Consider the following 18,143-nt stretch of genomic DNA (forward strand, 5'->3'; position numbering starts at 1 on the left):
ATTGCAGTATGATATTTATTTTCTTAATGTTTTATTGTCAGTGATTATAAGTCACTGCTGTTGCCATGCATTGTTTCACTGACTGTTGGATTGCTGCATTACTCAGTGTTGTTTTGATTCTAGCTGGATAGAATGGAAGAAGAGAAAATAGTTTCACATTGAGATTTCCTGTTTATGTGCCACAGCCTGGCTAATGTCTGATATGGTGTTTTGAGTCAAACTTTGGGGTATTGTGGCAGTGGAAAGCAACATTGAACACAGGAAAGGCTGTGTTCACTGACACCCAGGAGCATGTGTCGTAGTGGTGAATAATCTTCAGGCAGAATTCCTTAACTGAAAAGATGGTTGGTGCTGCTCAGTCCCAAATTTGTTCTCTCATTGCCTCAAAAACCAACATTGTCTCGCTTATGTTCCAGTTGAATGGCCAGTTGCCAAACTCTCCTGATAGTTTGATTACATGGCAGTCCAACCTCCATTCCAGATTCTCTTCTCAAAAAGAAAATAAAATGTGGCCTCTTACATGCCTCCACCCTTAATGAGATAAAACACCACTTTTAGATGCATTTTGTCACCAGGTAAAATAACATAAACAATAGAACAAAACAAAATTACATTTAGCCACCATCACTCATTCCTTATGCAAAATTGAAACAATTTCTTATCATTCCCCCCACCCCAAATTCTTAACCATTCCAGCACAATCACATTTTTGATGGTGTGCCACCTATTACATTATCTATTTCTGGCAAAGTGAATGATTTCGCATTAACAGGAGGACACAGCCACAATGATATAGCACTTGAATTTCCAGCTCCAATTCTCTCCTAGTATTTTATTTCAGTTTATGGTCCACAAAAGGAAAAATACGTGGTCTCTTACACTGTGCTTTGTCATTTGCGGTTTCATTCTTGCTGGAGTCAAATGCTCTGACAAGTTCTATTCATTGACATGAAACGCCCATTTCAAAAAGCACCTGCATGCAATTTCCTGGTGGTCAGCAACATGTTATTAATTGACACCGTTTAAAATGGATTATACTTCTAGTTTTCCTTCAGCTGCATATTTCATGGCCGTTTGATTAAATTTAAGCTGCACAAACGCACATGTACCATTGACTCCTCTAGCAACTTGTATTTCAACTCTATCAATCTGGCTGGCTCACAGTCAAGGTGGGCAGGGCTCTCCACCTCAGTGAGGCCACTAAACTAAGATTTCAGTCACTACCTTTCCAGAGAACAGTTGTCTGAGGTCAGTCATGGATTATGAAGGACTGGTGCAGATTGAGAATTAGATTTTCAAGCAAGGATGCTTGAAGGATGTTTTATTTTGTTTCACACATGTCTTTGAATTCATTTATATTTTTAAATGTAGTATTAGCTGTTTTGAAATAAGATGTTCAACATTCTGCCATTGATTCTCAAGGTATGCAAGTCAGGCAGATTCTGTAGTAATTTTACCTCTAAGAGCAATTGTAGACTTACTTTCATGTGTTCCATCTTGATTCGGCTTTAAGCAATAAAAAAAGGGGTTTAGATTCATTTGGCATGATGTCTAACCTCTCAGTAGCATTTCCAAGGTACCATACTTGTTTCTAATGCATCAGCATGGTCTCAGAAATATCTCCAATTCAGTTTCTGAAAATTCTGAATAGCACATTACCCATCCTGCCAGCTTAGCTTTGACTAGTCTGCTGTCAAGGAAATCTGAAGCTGACCATGTTTATCATTTCAATGTGACTGCTTTGTCTTTAATAACTGTCATAATGGTCTTGTGCAAATTGATTTTAAGGCTGTTAAGATAAACTCTAGTGCCTACAAACTTGTAGCTCAAACCCACCTATAATTTAATACAAATTGATGCTGAATTTGCAGTGTATTTCAGAGGGTTGTCTGAAAAGATAGTGGGTACTATACATGAAATGGATATGTTCCATTCATAAGTTAAAGACATAATGTGTTCTTTTACAGTTGTGGCAAAAGCACATTGTTACTGTTGAAAAGACAGACCTTTACAATGCATCTGCCCATTTTGTGAATTTGATCTCGGTACAATTAATACAGAATGTTCCAAAGATGTACAATGCTACAAATGAAAGCAAAATACAGTAGATGCTAGAAATCTGACACAAAATCAGAAAATGCTAACACACTTATCATTTACATCTCAATCCCTCCTTTTCCATTAGCACTCCCTTTGACTGGTCCACTCACACCTCCTCCCCCCACCTCTGTCATCGGCATATAATACACCATTTTCCAGCCCCTTCTTGAAGAAGTCTTTTCAAACTCAATGTTAGTGCTACTTCTTACTTCACAGATGTTGCCAGATCTGACAAGTTTCTCCAGCAATTTTTTAGATGGTTTTTTGCTGTGGGGAAATACTGCTTTGGCTGCATGAACATTCTTACTTTTCATAACTGCAGAAAGGACTGAACTTCTGGCATGATTAGTTATCACACATACCATGCAGTGTGTTTAGTTTGCAATCTAATTTGGAACTTGAAATGAATATTGCCATTCTTCGTTACTTGCAAACAAACAAACATATGAAAATGATCGACAGTGAAATACCAGATTCATCAAGTCCACCCCACACGTAATGTCTGGGATATCTTTTGAAACTCTTCAAATGATTGCAGCTAGCTCCCTCCTGTAGGTATCTATTTTTAGTGCTTATACTCCCACAGAATCTTCTACCTCCTTTAGCAGAAGGGAAGGAACAAGTTTATTTAGATTTATATATGTTTCTATGAAGATTGTTCATGTCAACCAATGATAGGTTCCTGAAAGACCATCAGCATCTAAGTAATATATAAAGAATAAACCCTGGAACATTTTAAATTGAACTAAAGGATTTTCTGTTCTTGTTTTTGTCTCTAACAGCGATCTGAAGCTGAGGGTGCGAATTTTGATTGATGGAACTTTGATCATCTTCCGAGTTAAGCCTGAGGATGCTGGAAAGTACACCTGTGTACCTAGTAACAGCCTTGGGCGTTCTCCTTCAGCCTCATCCTACTTGACAGTCCAGTGTGAGTGTGGCTTTTGTGGGGAGGGATTGGAGGGCAAAGCCCCAGGGTTTTACCCTATATTTACCTCTGCATTAGTCTTACTCAAGCACTTTATCTTTCCTGTGCCAGCAGTGAAAGTGATGTATCCTTCATGCCCATTGAAGTCCTGGACTTCAGACTCTAATATCCTGTTCATGTTTGCAGCTTCACACCACCATTGAACAAAGCGAAGAAACTACTACAACCAGCAGTGAACGGAAAGTGTCATTTATCTCATGTGGTAATATGTACTGAAATTCTGAAAATCACTTTTAAATTAAACACTGACTATTCTTTATCTGTTTTACACTGTCGCACAATATTAAAGTTACCCCAGCTGTGTTTGTAGCATAATGTGCAACAAGGTCCAATTATCCAACCGCGTGGATTCAGCAGTGAATATGTAAACTATGGTGTTCAAACAACAAAGACACAGTTGAGGATATCACTGGTCAAAACTCATAGGAATAATTTTAGTCCATTCTAGGAGTAGAAGATGCACCCTTGAGCTCCCATGTAGCTAATATAGCATTCCACTCATGATGACAATGTCGAAATACCTTCCACAATTCTTGTTTCACATACTCGAGGTTTATGCCACTGGAAACATATTTTCAATATGCTTTTGTGAACATGCACTGTATTTATCAGTTTTCATATCAAATGTTTTGTAAAAAGGAGATTCTTTTTTTAAAAGATGCAGGTAATTTAGGCCAGTTGGCTTAATATTTATCTTGAGAAAATATGAGAGAATTTTACTATGAATGAACCAACAGAAGTTATCACAGCTGTCCAAACAGCTATTCAGAGTATATTAAATATGGACACCAATTATTCCATATTGAAGAGACATTAACACAGTAAACCCCACCCCATGTCTGCTGTGATGAACAATGTAATCAGGTAAAAGTTGGATTTGTTTTCATTTTGTTGTCTTTTAAACAGTTACTTTCCTTTTCCTCCGAGGATCATTAAACAAAATGTTTAGCTTCTAGGTGTTGATCATTGATACAAATAAACAGCAACCATTTGCCAGGCACTTTGCTCATGTGGTATGTCTAATATAGTGCTTTAGAACATGTGGTGTTCTTTTGCATTCTAATTCTTGATTTCTTAATCTATGCATATTGAAAATGGTTTGTCATGGTGCCAATGACTTAATTATGAACTGTTGAGAAAAGTAAAATGGTAATGTTGTTAAAGCTCCTTCCAAACAAGTCCATAATGCAATCAGCATTATAATTTATTAAGAATCACCATTTGTTTAAAATAATTGGAATGTTTGCCAGATGTCGTGTGAGAGTGTGGGTAATGAGGCACTGGTGTTGTGTGTTTCAAAGAAATTTCACATTTATGCAAAATATCAATCCCTGAGTGTTTCAATTTGCTGTTCCTCCACAATGCATGAATTAGGAATGATAGCCTTGTGATTATGGTAATGACTAGTAATGACAAATGTTGAGTTCAGATCTGACCATGGCAAAGTGTGAAATGTAATAAAGATTGCAGATTGTTGATGGCACTAGGAATGACCTTGAATACATTGGATTTGTCATAAAAATGTATCTGTCTCTTGGACAAATTTCCTAATTTTGCCACAAACCTCCATATGACAGTGAGGAGCACTTTGTAAAATTGATTGAGCAGATGTATGAGCAAGAGGCTGTGCAACATAAAAACAAATGTAGACCATACTTCTCATTGAGACTGCTCTACCATTCAAGCAGATCATGGCATATCTGATGATCCTCAACTCCATTTTCCTGCCTTTTCCCCATACACATGATTCCCTAAATAATTAAAAATCTGTCTATCTTAGCCCCAAATATACAAAATGATCCAACCTCCACCACCCTCTACAGTAACAAATTCCACAGATTCACTAACCTCTGAGAGAATAAATTCCTCCTCTGTCTCAATTAGATAGCTCCTTGGTCTGAGATTTTACCCTCTAGTTCTCAACACCTTCATAAGAGGAACAACCTCTCAGCATCTAAATTGTTTAGCCCTTAAGAATCTTCTATGTTTCAATAAGATTGTCTCTGATTCTTCTAAACTCCAATGACCACAGACCCCACCTTCTCGACCTATTCTCATAAATTAATCACTCCATTCCTTGGATCAACCGAGTGAACTTTCTCTGGACAGCCCCCATTGTTTTGTCTTCAGTGCTTAATTCAATATCAGAGTGATCCTTCAGGTTTTATTCTTATTAGATTTATTCATGATGGTTCAATACAAATGAGTCACTACGTCACTTCAACAGGGAGTCAGGACTCAACCACATTGTGTGGGACTGGAGTTGCATGTAGGCCAGCTCATGGAAAGATAGAAGATTTCCTTCCCCAATGGACATTAGTGAACCAGATGGATTTGTCTCATGATCACTGTTACTGACAGCATTTTTCATTTGAGATTTGTTACAGAACATGAATCTAGGTTGAGCTTAAGCTTAAGTGTGATCTGTTACTTTGATTGTTACATTGGGTTTTAATAGGTTGGCAAGTCACTGTTAAAGCAAGTTGTGGCATTGCTTCCTTGTGATTTAGTTAGAGGCTGCTTTTCTAGCTGACACAAACAGGCTAGAGGTGACTGTTATGGACAAAACCATAACGGAAATTAATCTAATGCCCATCTGACCGAAACAAAAAATCTTACATTTAGTCCCTGGAACGATCAATCCAAGACAATGTACTGGGCTGTGGCTGGAATAGATCCTGTCTCCAAAAATCTGCTGTTACAGCATTGCATCAAGGAATTGATAGTCATCTGTTGAAGCAAGGTGAAAACTAACACTGCCAATAATTGATTCTGCCAAAAAACTAACACTGCCAAAAAAGGATTCATCCACTTCATGCCCATATTCAGGAAGTGGTATGTATGTCCAATCTCTGATTATCTACTGTGATGACAGTGCATTTAATTTTGGCAATTTCCATCAGTAATTTGAAAATTGATGTCACATGCTAGATCAGAAACTGGACAATCTGCTTGGAGGGGCAAAAATTATACCCATTTCACGGTCATCCATTAAAGGAAGCATTAGCACCAGGTCCCCCGCTCTACCTCTTAAATCACCTCAAATTGGGTGGTCCACCTTTTCAGCACTTCACCTTAGCTGAGCCTTGTTTGCTCCATGTTGGGGCAGTTTACTAAATTTTGAAAATTTGTAGCCATGCAAATTTTTGGCCTTTTGTTTTTGACTTGCAGTTTATTTTTAAAAACTACAGTACTGTCCTCTTCCAAATCCTCCAAAACCTCCACTGTCCAGATTGTTTTTGAGGCAGGATTATATCAGGCAGAAATCATAGGTGGTGATGTGATAGACGTGAGGAGGATTGAAACAAGTTACAGGAGAACGCTTATAAACTTGCTGAATGGACAACTAATTGGTAAATGAAGTATGGTAAATATGAAGTCCAATGTTCTTGAACCACAGAAAATGACTTGCATTCATATAGCACTTTATACAGCCTCAGCAATCCAAAATCTCTTTACAGCCATGAAGCTATATTTAATGTAACTGTAGGAAATGTGGCAGTTAATTTACACACAGCAAGCTCACAGAATTAGCAATGTGCTATTGACCATATGATCTGTTTTGATAATCTTGATTGAGGGATGATTAATTACCCAGGTCACTGGGCATAACCTGCCTGCTCTTCTTTGATGTCCTACTGTGGAATCTTCTACATCCACTGAAGAGGACAGTCAGATCTTCAGTTTAACATCTTATCCAAGAGACATCACCTCCAACAGTACAGCATTCTATCAGCACTTCACTGGGGAGCTAGATATTTATGCCCAAATCCTGGAGAGGGTTTGAATTCACAACTTTCTGACTCAGAGGCAGCAATGCAAGTAGCTGAGCCACAACTAACATCCAGAGTTAATGACAATCTACTGAGGAATACAGTGTGTTTAATCTATTATTGTTTAGGTTTAGTAATCAGGGATGATTTGTTTTCAAGGGTGTGTCTTGAGACTTTCACATAGGTAATTTTTTGATTTTCAGGGCAGCCTGTTAGTTTTCAGGGATGAACTATAAGAGGGTTAAGTACTTTTGCAGGAAAAATAGAGGAGCTGAATATTATTTAAATGGAGAAAGACTGCAGAAAGCAGTAGGGAATTGAGGGAATTTTGGAGACTCACATAAAGCCTCAAAAAGCAAGCATACAAGTTCAGCAGGTAACAGGATAGGCAAATGAAATGTTAGCCTTTCGAGCCCTAATCACATCCTCCGTAGATTGGTAAAAACACAGTGAATGTGTTTCTATCAAATATGCACAAACCCGGAAGATTTTAACCAGGCAGCTATTATTTTTAATACTGCATCTCAGATCTAAACCTCAATTTTAATTTAACAATTGATGCATTTGCTATTTATTTATATTTTAGTAGTTCCTGAACTTATTCACCTTAGGATTGAGTTCCAAATTCCTTTGCAAGAAAGTTCACATGTTACTGACTCTCAGTTAGCAGAGTCTTCCTTTGTTATCAAGTTTAAAATTACTGTCTCCTTCAGAGCCTCCTTCCCTCCTCTCTGAAGCTTCGGTCTCCCCCTTCCCTACCACTGCAACCTTCTCCCCACTCCTCCTCCCTGTGGCGTCCTTCTCCCATCCTTGCAGATTTTTCCTCTCCCCAGTCCTCCTGCCAGCACTTCCTCCCCCAAGTCCTACAGGTGCCCTGTCCCACTGATGGCCCTTCTGCCCTGGCACTAGGCCCCGCCGTGGGAAAAGCCCTCCCCTCTAGTCTCAGAAAAACATCACTTCATTGCCCAGCAACCATGGCCAACGATCTCAACTGCTCAAAGCTCCTCTAGTGACTGCTGATTCTCTCCTGCGATTGTTGTTGATAGGCTCACTAGTGAGAAACAGCCTGTCATTGTAGAAACAGCTCTTTATCAATTTAGTTCCTCCTACATCTGAGACGACTTGTCCCTGATTGGTTGCCTCGATAATTGAAATTCCACAGGCCTTTTTCACCCATTGCTCCCACATAACTTCAACAGTGGTTTAGTGTGGATTTTTGCTCCACTAATCAAATAATCTACCTGACGTTGGACACTGTATGAGGAGAGGAGAGGGGATGGGATTAGATATGCCAACTATTGTGGTATATTACAATGGTATATATCTACTCCTCTTGGTAGGCTTTCTACATAACGGCATTTTTTGATCACTTGAAGACAACTGGTGCCATAAGTTAAACTTTTTTGGCATTTTAAGGATTTACTGCTTCATTTAGTGAATGCATGCTTGAATTTCAAACCTTCTGAATCTAAAGTCTGTTCATTCCTCTACACTTTAATGTATGAGATAAATAATTTTCACTATGATCTCTTTGATAAACTGGGCAACTGCTAGACCTAGTCATACCATTCTCTATATCTTGTTGTTCCATTATGTCCTCCCTAATGCTGTTGACTGCTTCTTAATTACATTAGCCACCAACTGTATTTAAGGTGGGGGGTGGGCAGGGCAGTGGTGTACTGGAAATGTCACGGGGTTAATAATCCAGAACACCAAGTTCATGTTCAGAATAAAGATCTAGATTTTAAAAACTACCCTAATGGCAATCATGTAACCATTGTTGTAAAAACCCATCTCGTTCATTAATGTTGTTTAGGGATAGAAATCTTCCAGTCTTACCTGTGACTCCGGACTAGCAACAATGTGGTTGACTCTTAACTGCCCTATGGGCAATTAGGGATGGGAAACAAATTCTGGCCGAGTCAAATAATCAACATTTTTTTAACCTAGATCCAGTTATTAAAAAGTTGTACCCAGCTGTAACTGATGGCCTTTAATGAATTGAATCAAGTAGCAGTGACCCAATCGAATGGGTCAGCACATCTCGTTCAGCAATTTTATTATTAACCTTTATCACAGCCATTTGAGATTCTCTTGAAACTTTGTTATCCTTGCCAATACATGTCGTATACACATACAAGCATCAAGATAATATGCATACCATCACTGCTTAGGACAGTGAGAGTGTAATTTCGGTTTGAAAATAAGATTGCTTTGACTATTAGTTTTTGAGTATTTAGAGTTAAGTATCATTGTCTGGCTGAATAAAGTAATTACATCTCTTGGTAGGGCAGAATATAAATAAGTCTCATTAGCCTTAACATTTGCTCTAAATTGGCTAGATATGAGGTGGAAAGACAGAAATACTGACTGTTACATTTACTGTAATTTCATTACCTCTTTGCAGCAGGGAACTAAATAAAATTAAAGAATTGTTTGGCTTTCATCCAAGCCTGGGACCTGGAGCATTGGCCCCCTCCAAAGTCTGAGCTTCGTTGATTAAATGTCCCAATTTGTCCTCATTGGAAGCATTACATTATGGCCTCATGTTTCAGCTTTGCTACAGTCCCAGATTTCCGTGTTGTGTCACTTTCTGTACTGGACAAAAATATCAGAAAGGAAATCTACAGTTTTCTATATGTCATGAACTTCTGATCTGTTTGAGTAATTCTTTCTGCTTTGAATCATACCAGTCAATTTAACTCATCTAAAATAAGATGTACAACATTGAAATATCTTGTTACATACTGGGAGGAGAACACCTTGAGCTTTTTGTGATGTACCTTCAAAGATATCATGTGTAATCCAGATGTTAACATGATGGTTATAATTGGACAGTGAGATTTTCAATCATTCAGTTAGTCAGACCTGAACCATAGGTGCTTAATTAAGTAATTTATAATATTGGTGTACTTCCTGCACACCAGTGAGCTCCTACATCCAATTCTTGCTGCTGGCCACATCAGCAAGGCAATAATGAGAAAAGGTGTAAGAAAACATCAGGCCCATCCATATGCAACCCGTTCAATGGCGCTAGTTCGTATACCTCCCCCTCCAGTAATTAGTTACAGCAAATCCTAGAAGACACAAAAAAACTTGAATATTGGTGAAAAGAAAGACTTGTTGCCAAAGCTTTTCATCCTGTATTTGTTATGATTGAGGTGAGAGGAGTGCACTGTTTCTCTAGTCACATTACTATATGTGTCACATCATAAAATGAAATGTTTTACCTAGTTCCTAATATCTGCAATTATGTACTTTATCTGTACTAAGGTTAGAATAAAAAGATCCATTAACCAGGGATCTTTAAGAATAATAATTATTGTGAAAATAAGACTTAGCAACAACGTAAGATAATTAATATCACATTTTAAACATGAAAGCATAACTATCAAACCTTCCAAATACGCCAACACACACAAGCACCACATCCACACAGATATTGCTGCAGATTCACTTTCGAAAGAAATTCTTTTTGCCAATAATTGTTAGTTAATGAAGGCGAAAATGTTAAGGTGTGGAATGTTCAGATGGCTGTCAGTTTGACACTTGTGCACAGATCACTAGACACATGTTGTTGTTGTCTGTGGGACCTTTTGACAGTGCAGGCAATCAGGAAATATGAAGACAAACCCCTTCAAGGCTTCTCATCAGAACAGCTCAATCCATGTTCCAGGTACCACAGTGGATACGTAACCAAGATTTTTTGGAGATAGGAGGGCTGAACTGAGAAGTTTCTATCCTTCAACAGGTTGGGCATCAATTCCACTCCTCACAAAACACTTTTCAAGTAGAAACTAGCTGTCTGTCAGTCAGGCAGGTGACCTCCAGCAAATAAGTCCAACAGTTAGCTGAAATGCAAAAAACATCTTGTTAAAAAAGATGTCCCAGTATCCAATTAAAAAATCCAGGCATCTCCAGAACTAGAAGTAAATCAAATTATCCACAATCCTTCAGAACTGAAGTCCTCCGAAAAGTTACATATGAAGACTTCAGCACACACTTATCAGGACAAATGCAAGAATGCCAAATTCCACATGATCATAACTATTCATACTGTAGGAGGAAAGGATGCTGTTTCATTTGTAAGTCAACTTTGATTAGCTAATACATAGTCATGGAAAAAAAAGCAATGGGAAACTATAGGCACCCAGAGCTTGTGGGTAATTCAAAAGTGCCACATAGCTTGAGTATATTTCTTCTGTTTGCAGACATCAGGTCGCTATGTGTGAACGTGTGTCATTTCTAGCACATGTAACCAAGCCAGTTTACAAGCTGAACTGATTATCACAAATTGGTTGTTATTGCAGCAGTTAGGTACACTTAGGATTGTAGAGCCATTGCTTTCCACATGAGGAATTACATCTAACAGATATATTGTTTTGACTTTTGCAAGTGCAGATTGGTTGAGTATCATATGTATTCTACCCATGACAAACAACCAAAGGAACATGTTAATTAATATTATTAGCCTGTTGTTGGAAGGTACAGCCTAGCAAGAACAGGTCTGTGGTCAGTATCTGCAAAGCTTCATCACCTCAGTATTACAGCAGTGTATCACCCGATACATATTATATACAACCCATGAAATTAATTGTAGCTTTGAACCTAGCTTTAAACACCTAGCCTCTTGGTTCATTTTACATGAGGAGTACACAAGCCCAATGTGATAATTTCATTGTTAGAGCTGCTGTTCTGTGGCAAGCAATCTCAAACTCATGCATAATATTTATGGAAATGTGTTTGCCAGACATTTTCTATTTAATACACGAAATTAACCAGAGTGACAGATCGAAAGGAAATGCACATCACATTATTTCAGCAAAATGACTTAATATAATTCATGTTTTCTCTGGAAAAGAACAAAAGATAATAATTCCTGTTCTCAAAGACAGTGGACTGGATTTTATATGCATCTGCCAGGTTTGGTTTTGGCAGGTGAGCAGGTAAAATATGGCGTATGTCTGCCCATCACATTCCCACCTGTCACTGATCTCACTTCCATAATACCAACAGTAGGTTGGTGTCAAAATCAGCAAGCCATTCACTATATGTAATTAAATAATTAAGGGCTAATTGAACTTGCTAAAAGCTCAATTAATCCCCAGTATTACCCTGCCCATGTAATAATACAGTTGGCACATGTAGCTTAATTTCTTTTTTAGGTTTTTAGGAAGGTAAGGGGATATTACCTTTGAAGGGTGCCCTGTGTGCATCAGGACACACACCATGAGGTATTGTAACCCCTTTCTGTCTTACCCACCTGCTTTCCAAATTCCACCTTCCAACCCAACACCCAAATTAGTAAAACCTTGCTTGCCCAGTGGTTACCTTGTCTAGGATGAATGGTTTCCTTCCTCATGTACTTCTGGCAGTAGGGGCAGCACCTAGTACAAACTTTTGATGCTGTCAGAACTGCAGGAGGTGCCAGTCAATTTGACTAGATTGCAGCTTCCAAGGGTGGGACTTCCTCCCCTGAGAGGGTCAGAGGTCTCACTGTGTCCTCATTATCACCACTCCTTGGCTTCCAAATGAATTTGGAGAGTTTAAGGGGAAGCAACCAGTCTGTAACATGCAACCTAGTGAGGGTAATTCTAACCTTACCGACTTGTTAGGATCTGGCAGGATTGGGGTCAATGTTTGTTTTAATTCCCACTCAGTTTAATTCTCCATTTAAGCCACAGGAAAGTAACTTTGCGTAAGAAGTAGAACCAGTGTTGAAGCTGATCCAGTCAGTTCAACAACCCACTACCAGTTAGGATTTATTACCTCTAGCATCAATTTAATACAGTTACCACTTACATGGTTGACTCAGACATCACTGAGCCTACAGATTCTGAAGCAAAAGAGCTTCAAAAAATAGCTATTATATTTGAATCACAGTCATAGATTTTCAATTGTAATTTGTGACAGTAGTTTGATTGAATAATTTGACCTAATTTGCAACACTTAGCTACAACTGAATGTACTCCCACTCATTTTTAACTCCTGAATATGCAGCAAAATGCCTATCAGTCTTAGAAAAGGCACAACTTCTAAGCTTTTACCAATACAGTAGGTTCTGCTATAATGTGTGTTCCAGCATTGCGAATTGGCTATAATGAGACTGACGAATAGGGGAACGCTCTAAAACGCAAACTTGTGTTGGTTATAACGCAATTCCATTGGTGTGCAGAGTACGCATTGACATCATATGATCATTTCATGGGTTTTGTCCTGAAAATGTACAAAGTTAGCACCGAAACAGTCTCCACACCAGCATCATGTGATCATTTCGCAGACTTTGTCGTAAACTCTTTCTGTGAGAGGTACAGTACTCCATGATTTTCAGGTTTTTTTGCAAATTCAGTCGTGTGACCCACAAAAATGCAAGGAAAAAGTGACAAGGATGTTAGCAAGAAGCGTCCTGGTGATAAAATTGCGGGTGGTGAATGTTAAAAAAAATGCTATAACACTGGAAGAGAAGCTAGATGTTATAAAGTGTGTTGAGCGTAATGAGAGAATATGTGATATAGTTCACATGACAGGAATAAAGGAGTCTACCTTATGCACCATTAGAGACAATGCAGAAAAGATTAAAGCAAGCTGTATTGCTGGAACAAGCCCGAGTGCTAGCAAATCTGTGAGGTCACTGACAAAGAAACATGAGGGGATGGAGCAGCTTCTAAGTGTGTGGATAGAAGATCAAATGAAACAGCGATCTGGGACCACCTTTCTCACCCTAAAAGAGAAAGCCTTAGCTATGAAAATCTAACAAAAAAAGCTGAAAATCCTGCAGATGTGCCTGCCTTTAATGATAACATCGGCTGATTTGCTGGTTTTACGAATAGCTATGCTTTTCATAATGTAAAGTCGTGTGGTGAAGCTTCCAGTGCGGACGGAGAGCATGCAATGGCATTTCCTCCCATAGTAAATTATTAATTGACAAAGAAGGCTACAACTTAGATCAAATTTTAAATTAGGATGGGACGGGTTTATACTGAAAGTGAATGCCATCAAGAACCTACATTTCTATGAACAAAGCATACTCCAGGCTTTAAAGTTGGCAAAGGATCGTATGACTGTGCTGCTGGGTGCCAGTGCCTGTGGAGACTTAAAGCTTAAGCCTGTGGTGGTGGACCACTCTGCCAACCTGCAAGCCTTGAAAGGTTACCTTAAGTCTACTCTAGGCGTCTACTTTAGGCCAAGCAAAAGAGGTTGGATGATGGGGCAAATTTTTTCTGACCTTACTGTTGATGTTTTGAAAGATGTATTTAGAAAGTATTGCAGGAAAAATAAACTCTGGATTTCAAGATTCTCCACATCCTGGATAATTTGCCAAGCCATCCTCCCACCATTGGTGAGCTTTCTAAAAACATCAAAATGCTATTTCTACCCCCAATCACAACCTCTCTCTTTCTCACAACCTCTCTCTTTCCATGGACCATGGTGTAGTAAAAACCGAAAGAACTACAGATGCTGTAAATCAGGAACAAAAACAAAGTTGCTAGAAAAGTTCAGCAGGTCTGGCAGCATCTGTGAAGGAAAAAACAGAATTAACGTTTCGTGTCCAGTTCTGAAGAAGGGTGACCGGACCCGAAACGTTAACTCTGTTTTTTTCCTTCACAGATGCTGCCAGGCCTGCTGAGCTTTTCCGGCAACTTTGACCATGGTGTAATAGCAGCTTTTAAAGTTTATTATTTAAAGCACACATTTAAGAAGCTGATTGCAGCCATTGACGGGGATAAGGACAGTGTTCATCAATTTTGGGAGAGCTTTAACATCAAGAATGCAGTTGACATTATCATGGAGGCCTGGGGTGGTGTCAGTAAGAACTGCTTGCTTGCAGTTAAGCAGAAGCTTCTCCCAGATTTTCTTCAAGATATTAAAGGCTTTGATCCATCAGAGGATCTCTCACGAATCAAAGGACATTGTGTTGATCCTTGCAAAGCTAGTTGGATTTGAAGAAGTGGAGAGTGAGGATGTTGGAGAGCTGCTTGAGTCCCACTGTGAAGACCTCTCTACAGCTGATCTACAACAACTTGTCGCTGAGGGGATAGTGGAAGGTAGAGATGAAGAAGATGAAGTCCAGGATGCAGCACCACAAGAGCTTTCCACTTCTGTTTTGTCTTCAATCCTGAGGGTAATTGAGAAGCAGTTGCAGTTCTTAGAGGACAATGATTACAATGCAGAATGCAGCAGGGTAGCAGTTCGTGCAATAAGATCTTATTTGGCACCCTTTGAACAGCTTCTTCATGAAAGAAGGAAAGGGGCAAAGCAGCAAAAATTTGATGTCTTTTTTAAGTCAACCCCCAAGAAACAGTCAGAAAAAAAAAACCACCGCCATCCACTTCTGGATTAATTATTTTTCGCCCTAACCCTGTAACCACAACTGCACCTGAAGGTGATGATAATGATGGTGATGACGACAACCCTCAGCCCCTGCATTAATAACAGAGCAACCTCAAAACCTCCTCCCGCATCAAGTCACCTTGACATTTTTTTCAAAGGTGTTAAATTTACTTTTATTTAATTATTAGATATGAGTTAAACATTTATTCAAACAATGCTATCCTTTATGTTAGACTTTTGAGTGATTTTTGACTGATTTTGAGTGCTTTTCCTGGTGATCAGCCCCTAACCCTGCTTTGCCCATGGTGCGTTATTTCTATAGCGCAGTTTTCTATAACGCAATGTTGCACAGGAACGCAACTATCACATTATAGCAGAACCGACTGTATTGCTTATAAGATCTCGATATGATTTACAAATGTAATTGGGGAGTTCCGCAGGCAAATGGCTTTAAAATGGCAACTGAAGAAAGATAAAAGATTAACTCTGTGACATATCTGTGAATATCTGAGGTCTACCATTGTTCTGTATTTGTACTACAAAGCAAACAACTGGGTGTAATTCCCCCTGTACCCACCAAAGAACGGCCACAGTAGGATCAGTTTGATCGTAACACAGCAAGGCTCAGATTTGACCTTCAATTTAACCTCTGACCCTAGCTTGTTCATTATTTGTCAGATCCAGCACGAGTTGTCAACATGCCTCCCATCATTTACCTGCCAGTTGGGATGCCTGGATATATCAAGTGCCCAGTGGATGCGGATCCGCCAGCAACACAAGTCAAGTGGACCAAAGATGGACGACCACTACGGATTGAAAAGGTATATTGTAAAATTTAGGGTCATCAAATCCAGGTTGTACTGAGGACAAGAGTGAGAGATCTAGTGATTGGATCTCTCATATAAAATTTACTTCAGACCTGAGCTGAGGAAATTTGATAGGGGATAGAATTTTCTCAACTTCATTATAAAAAAACTTTTGGTTGTATTATTCTTTTCTTCTCTCTCTTCTTGTGAGGAAGTATTTGACTGGTCCATGGACACAACCCAAGGTCAAATCAGATTCTGCAGGAAAGTGATATATCGAATTGATTGTAGGTCATCCTAACCAGACAATGCCCAATCTCTGTTATTCCCATTTTGCAAATAATTGGGTCTGCTGCACTTGTTCAGGAGAGGTTATTAAAGTTTCCAGAACAAGTAATAGGAGAAGGAGTATCAAAAGAATCAGGAATCTAACTTCAGGCACAGCAGATAAGAGGACAGCTATGAGAAGGGAGTGGAGGGTGGCAGTCAACGTAGAACTGAAGCTGTTGTAATTAAATGTGCTGAGCATTTAAGAAGCAAGGTAAATGAGCTTGCAGCACAGATTGAAGTTAGCTGGTATAAAATAGTGGGCATCATAGAGACATGGCTGCGAGGGGTTCAGGGCTAGGAACTAATTATCCAATGACATGCGTCCTATTTAAAAGACAGGCAGATGGGCAGAGGGATTGCCTTATTAGTAAGAAATGAAATTAAATCGATAGCAAGAAGCAATATAGGGCCAGAAGGCATAGAATCTGTGTGGGTAGAGTTGAAGAACCACAAAGGAAAAAACAACTCTGATGGGAGTTGTGTACGGCCTCCTAGCAGTAGTCAGGATGTGGGGAAGAAAATAAATCAGGAGATAGAAAAGGCATGTAAGAAAAGCAATATTGAGATAATCATGCGGGACTTCAATATTCAGGCGGACTGGGAAAATGCATTTGGTAGGAGAAAAGGAATTCATAGAATGTCTTTGAGATTGAATTTTTGGAGCAACCTATAGTAGAGGCAACAAGGGAACAGGCAATTCTAGATGTGGTGATGTGCAATGAGACAGTCTTAATGAGAGAACTTAAGGTGAAGGAACCCCTGGGAGGCAGTGACCATGATATGATTGAATTCACCCCGTTGTTTGAGAGGGAGAAGCTGGAATCAGATGTATCAGCATTACAATTCTGTAAATGTAACCACAAAGACGTGAGGGAGAAGCTGGCCAGAGTTGATTGGAAGGGGAGCCTAGCAACGAAGATGGTGGAGTAGCAATGGCAGGAATTTCTGAGAGTAATTTAGGAGGCACAACAGAAATTTATCAAAAGAAAGAAGAAACCTGTTAAGGCGAGAACAAGACGATTGTGGCTGACATGGTAAGTTAGGGACTGTATAAAAGCAAAAGAAAAAGCATACAATATGGTGAAGATTAGCGGCAACCCAGAAGATTGGGAAGCCTTTGAAAATCAGCAGAGGACAACTAAAAAATGATAAGAAGAAATATGAGAGTAAGCTTGCTAGTAATATAAAGAAGATTGCAAGATTTTTTTTGGTTTATACAAGGTAAGTGAGAGAGGCAAAAGTGGATATTGGAATGCTAAAAAATGAAGCTGGAGAAGTAGTAATGGGGAGCAAAGAAATGGCAGGGGAACTGAATAGGTACTTTACATCAGTCTTCATGATGGAAGACATCATTAGCATACCAGCACTTCAAGAGAGTTAGGGGGCAAATGTGAGTGTATTGGCCATCACTAAGGCGAAGGTGCTGGGAAAGCTGAAAGATGTGAAGATGGATAAATCACCCAGAACAAACTGATAAGTTACCCAAAGGTTCTGAAGCAGATAGCTGAGGAGATTGTGGAACTATTAGTGGTGATCTTTCAGGAATCGCTGGAGTCAGGGAGGGTCCAAGAGAACTGGAAAATGGCTAATGTAACATCCCTGTTTAAGAAGAGATGGAGGCAGAACACAGGAAATTATAGGCTGGTTTTCCTGCCCTTACTCACTGGGACGATTTTAGTCCCCATTATTAAGGATGAGATTGCAGAGCACTTGGAAGTGCATGGTAAAATTGAGCTCAGTCAGCATGGCTTCATCAAGGGGAGCTCATGCTAGATAGTTCTGTTAGAATTCTTGAAGGAGGTAATGAGTAAGTTAGAC

The 18,143-nt window shown here is 39.2% G+C and overlaps 1 protein-coding gene across 1 annotated transcript in view; it reads left to right on the forward strand.

Moving 5' to 3' along the window:
* The window catches only part of igsf9bb (immunoglobulin superfamily, member 9Bb), a 565,867-nt gene that overhangs the window by 454,262 nt on the left and 93,462 nt on the right, over positions 1-18,143 (forward strand). The window contains exons 7-8 of the mRNA XM_048615582.1: positions 2,883-3,028; positions 15,868-16,010. Coding sequence (XP_048471539.1) covers positions 2,883-3,028; positions 15,868-16,010 — 289 coding nt within the window. The remainder of the gene's footprint in view (positions 1-2,882; positions 3,029-15,867; positions 16,011-18,143) is intronic.

The sequence above is a fragment of the Rhincodon typus genome, chromosome 32 (genome assembly GCF_021869965.1).
Source record: "Rhincodon typus isolate 14 chromosome 32, sRhiTyp1.1, whole genome shotgun sequence".
Classification (NCBI taxonomy): Eukaryota; Metazoa; Chordata; class Chondrichthyes; order Orectolobiformes; family Rhincodontidae; genus Rhincodon; species Rhincodon typus.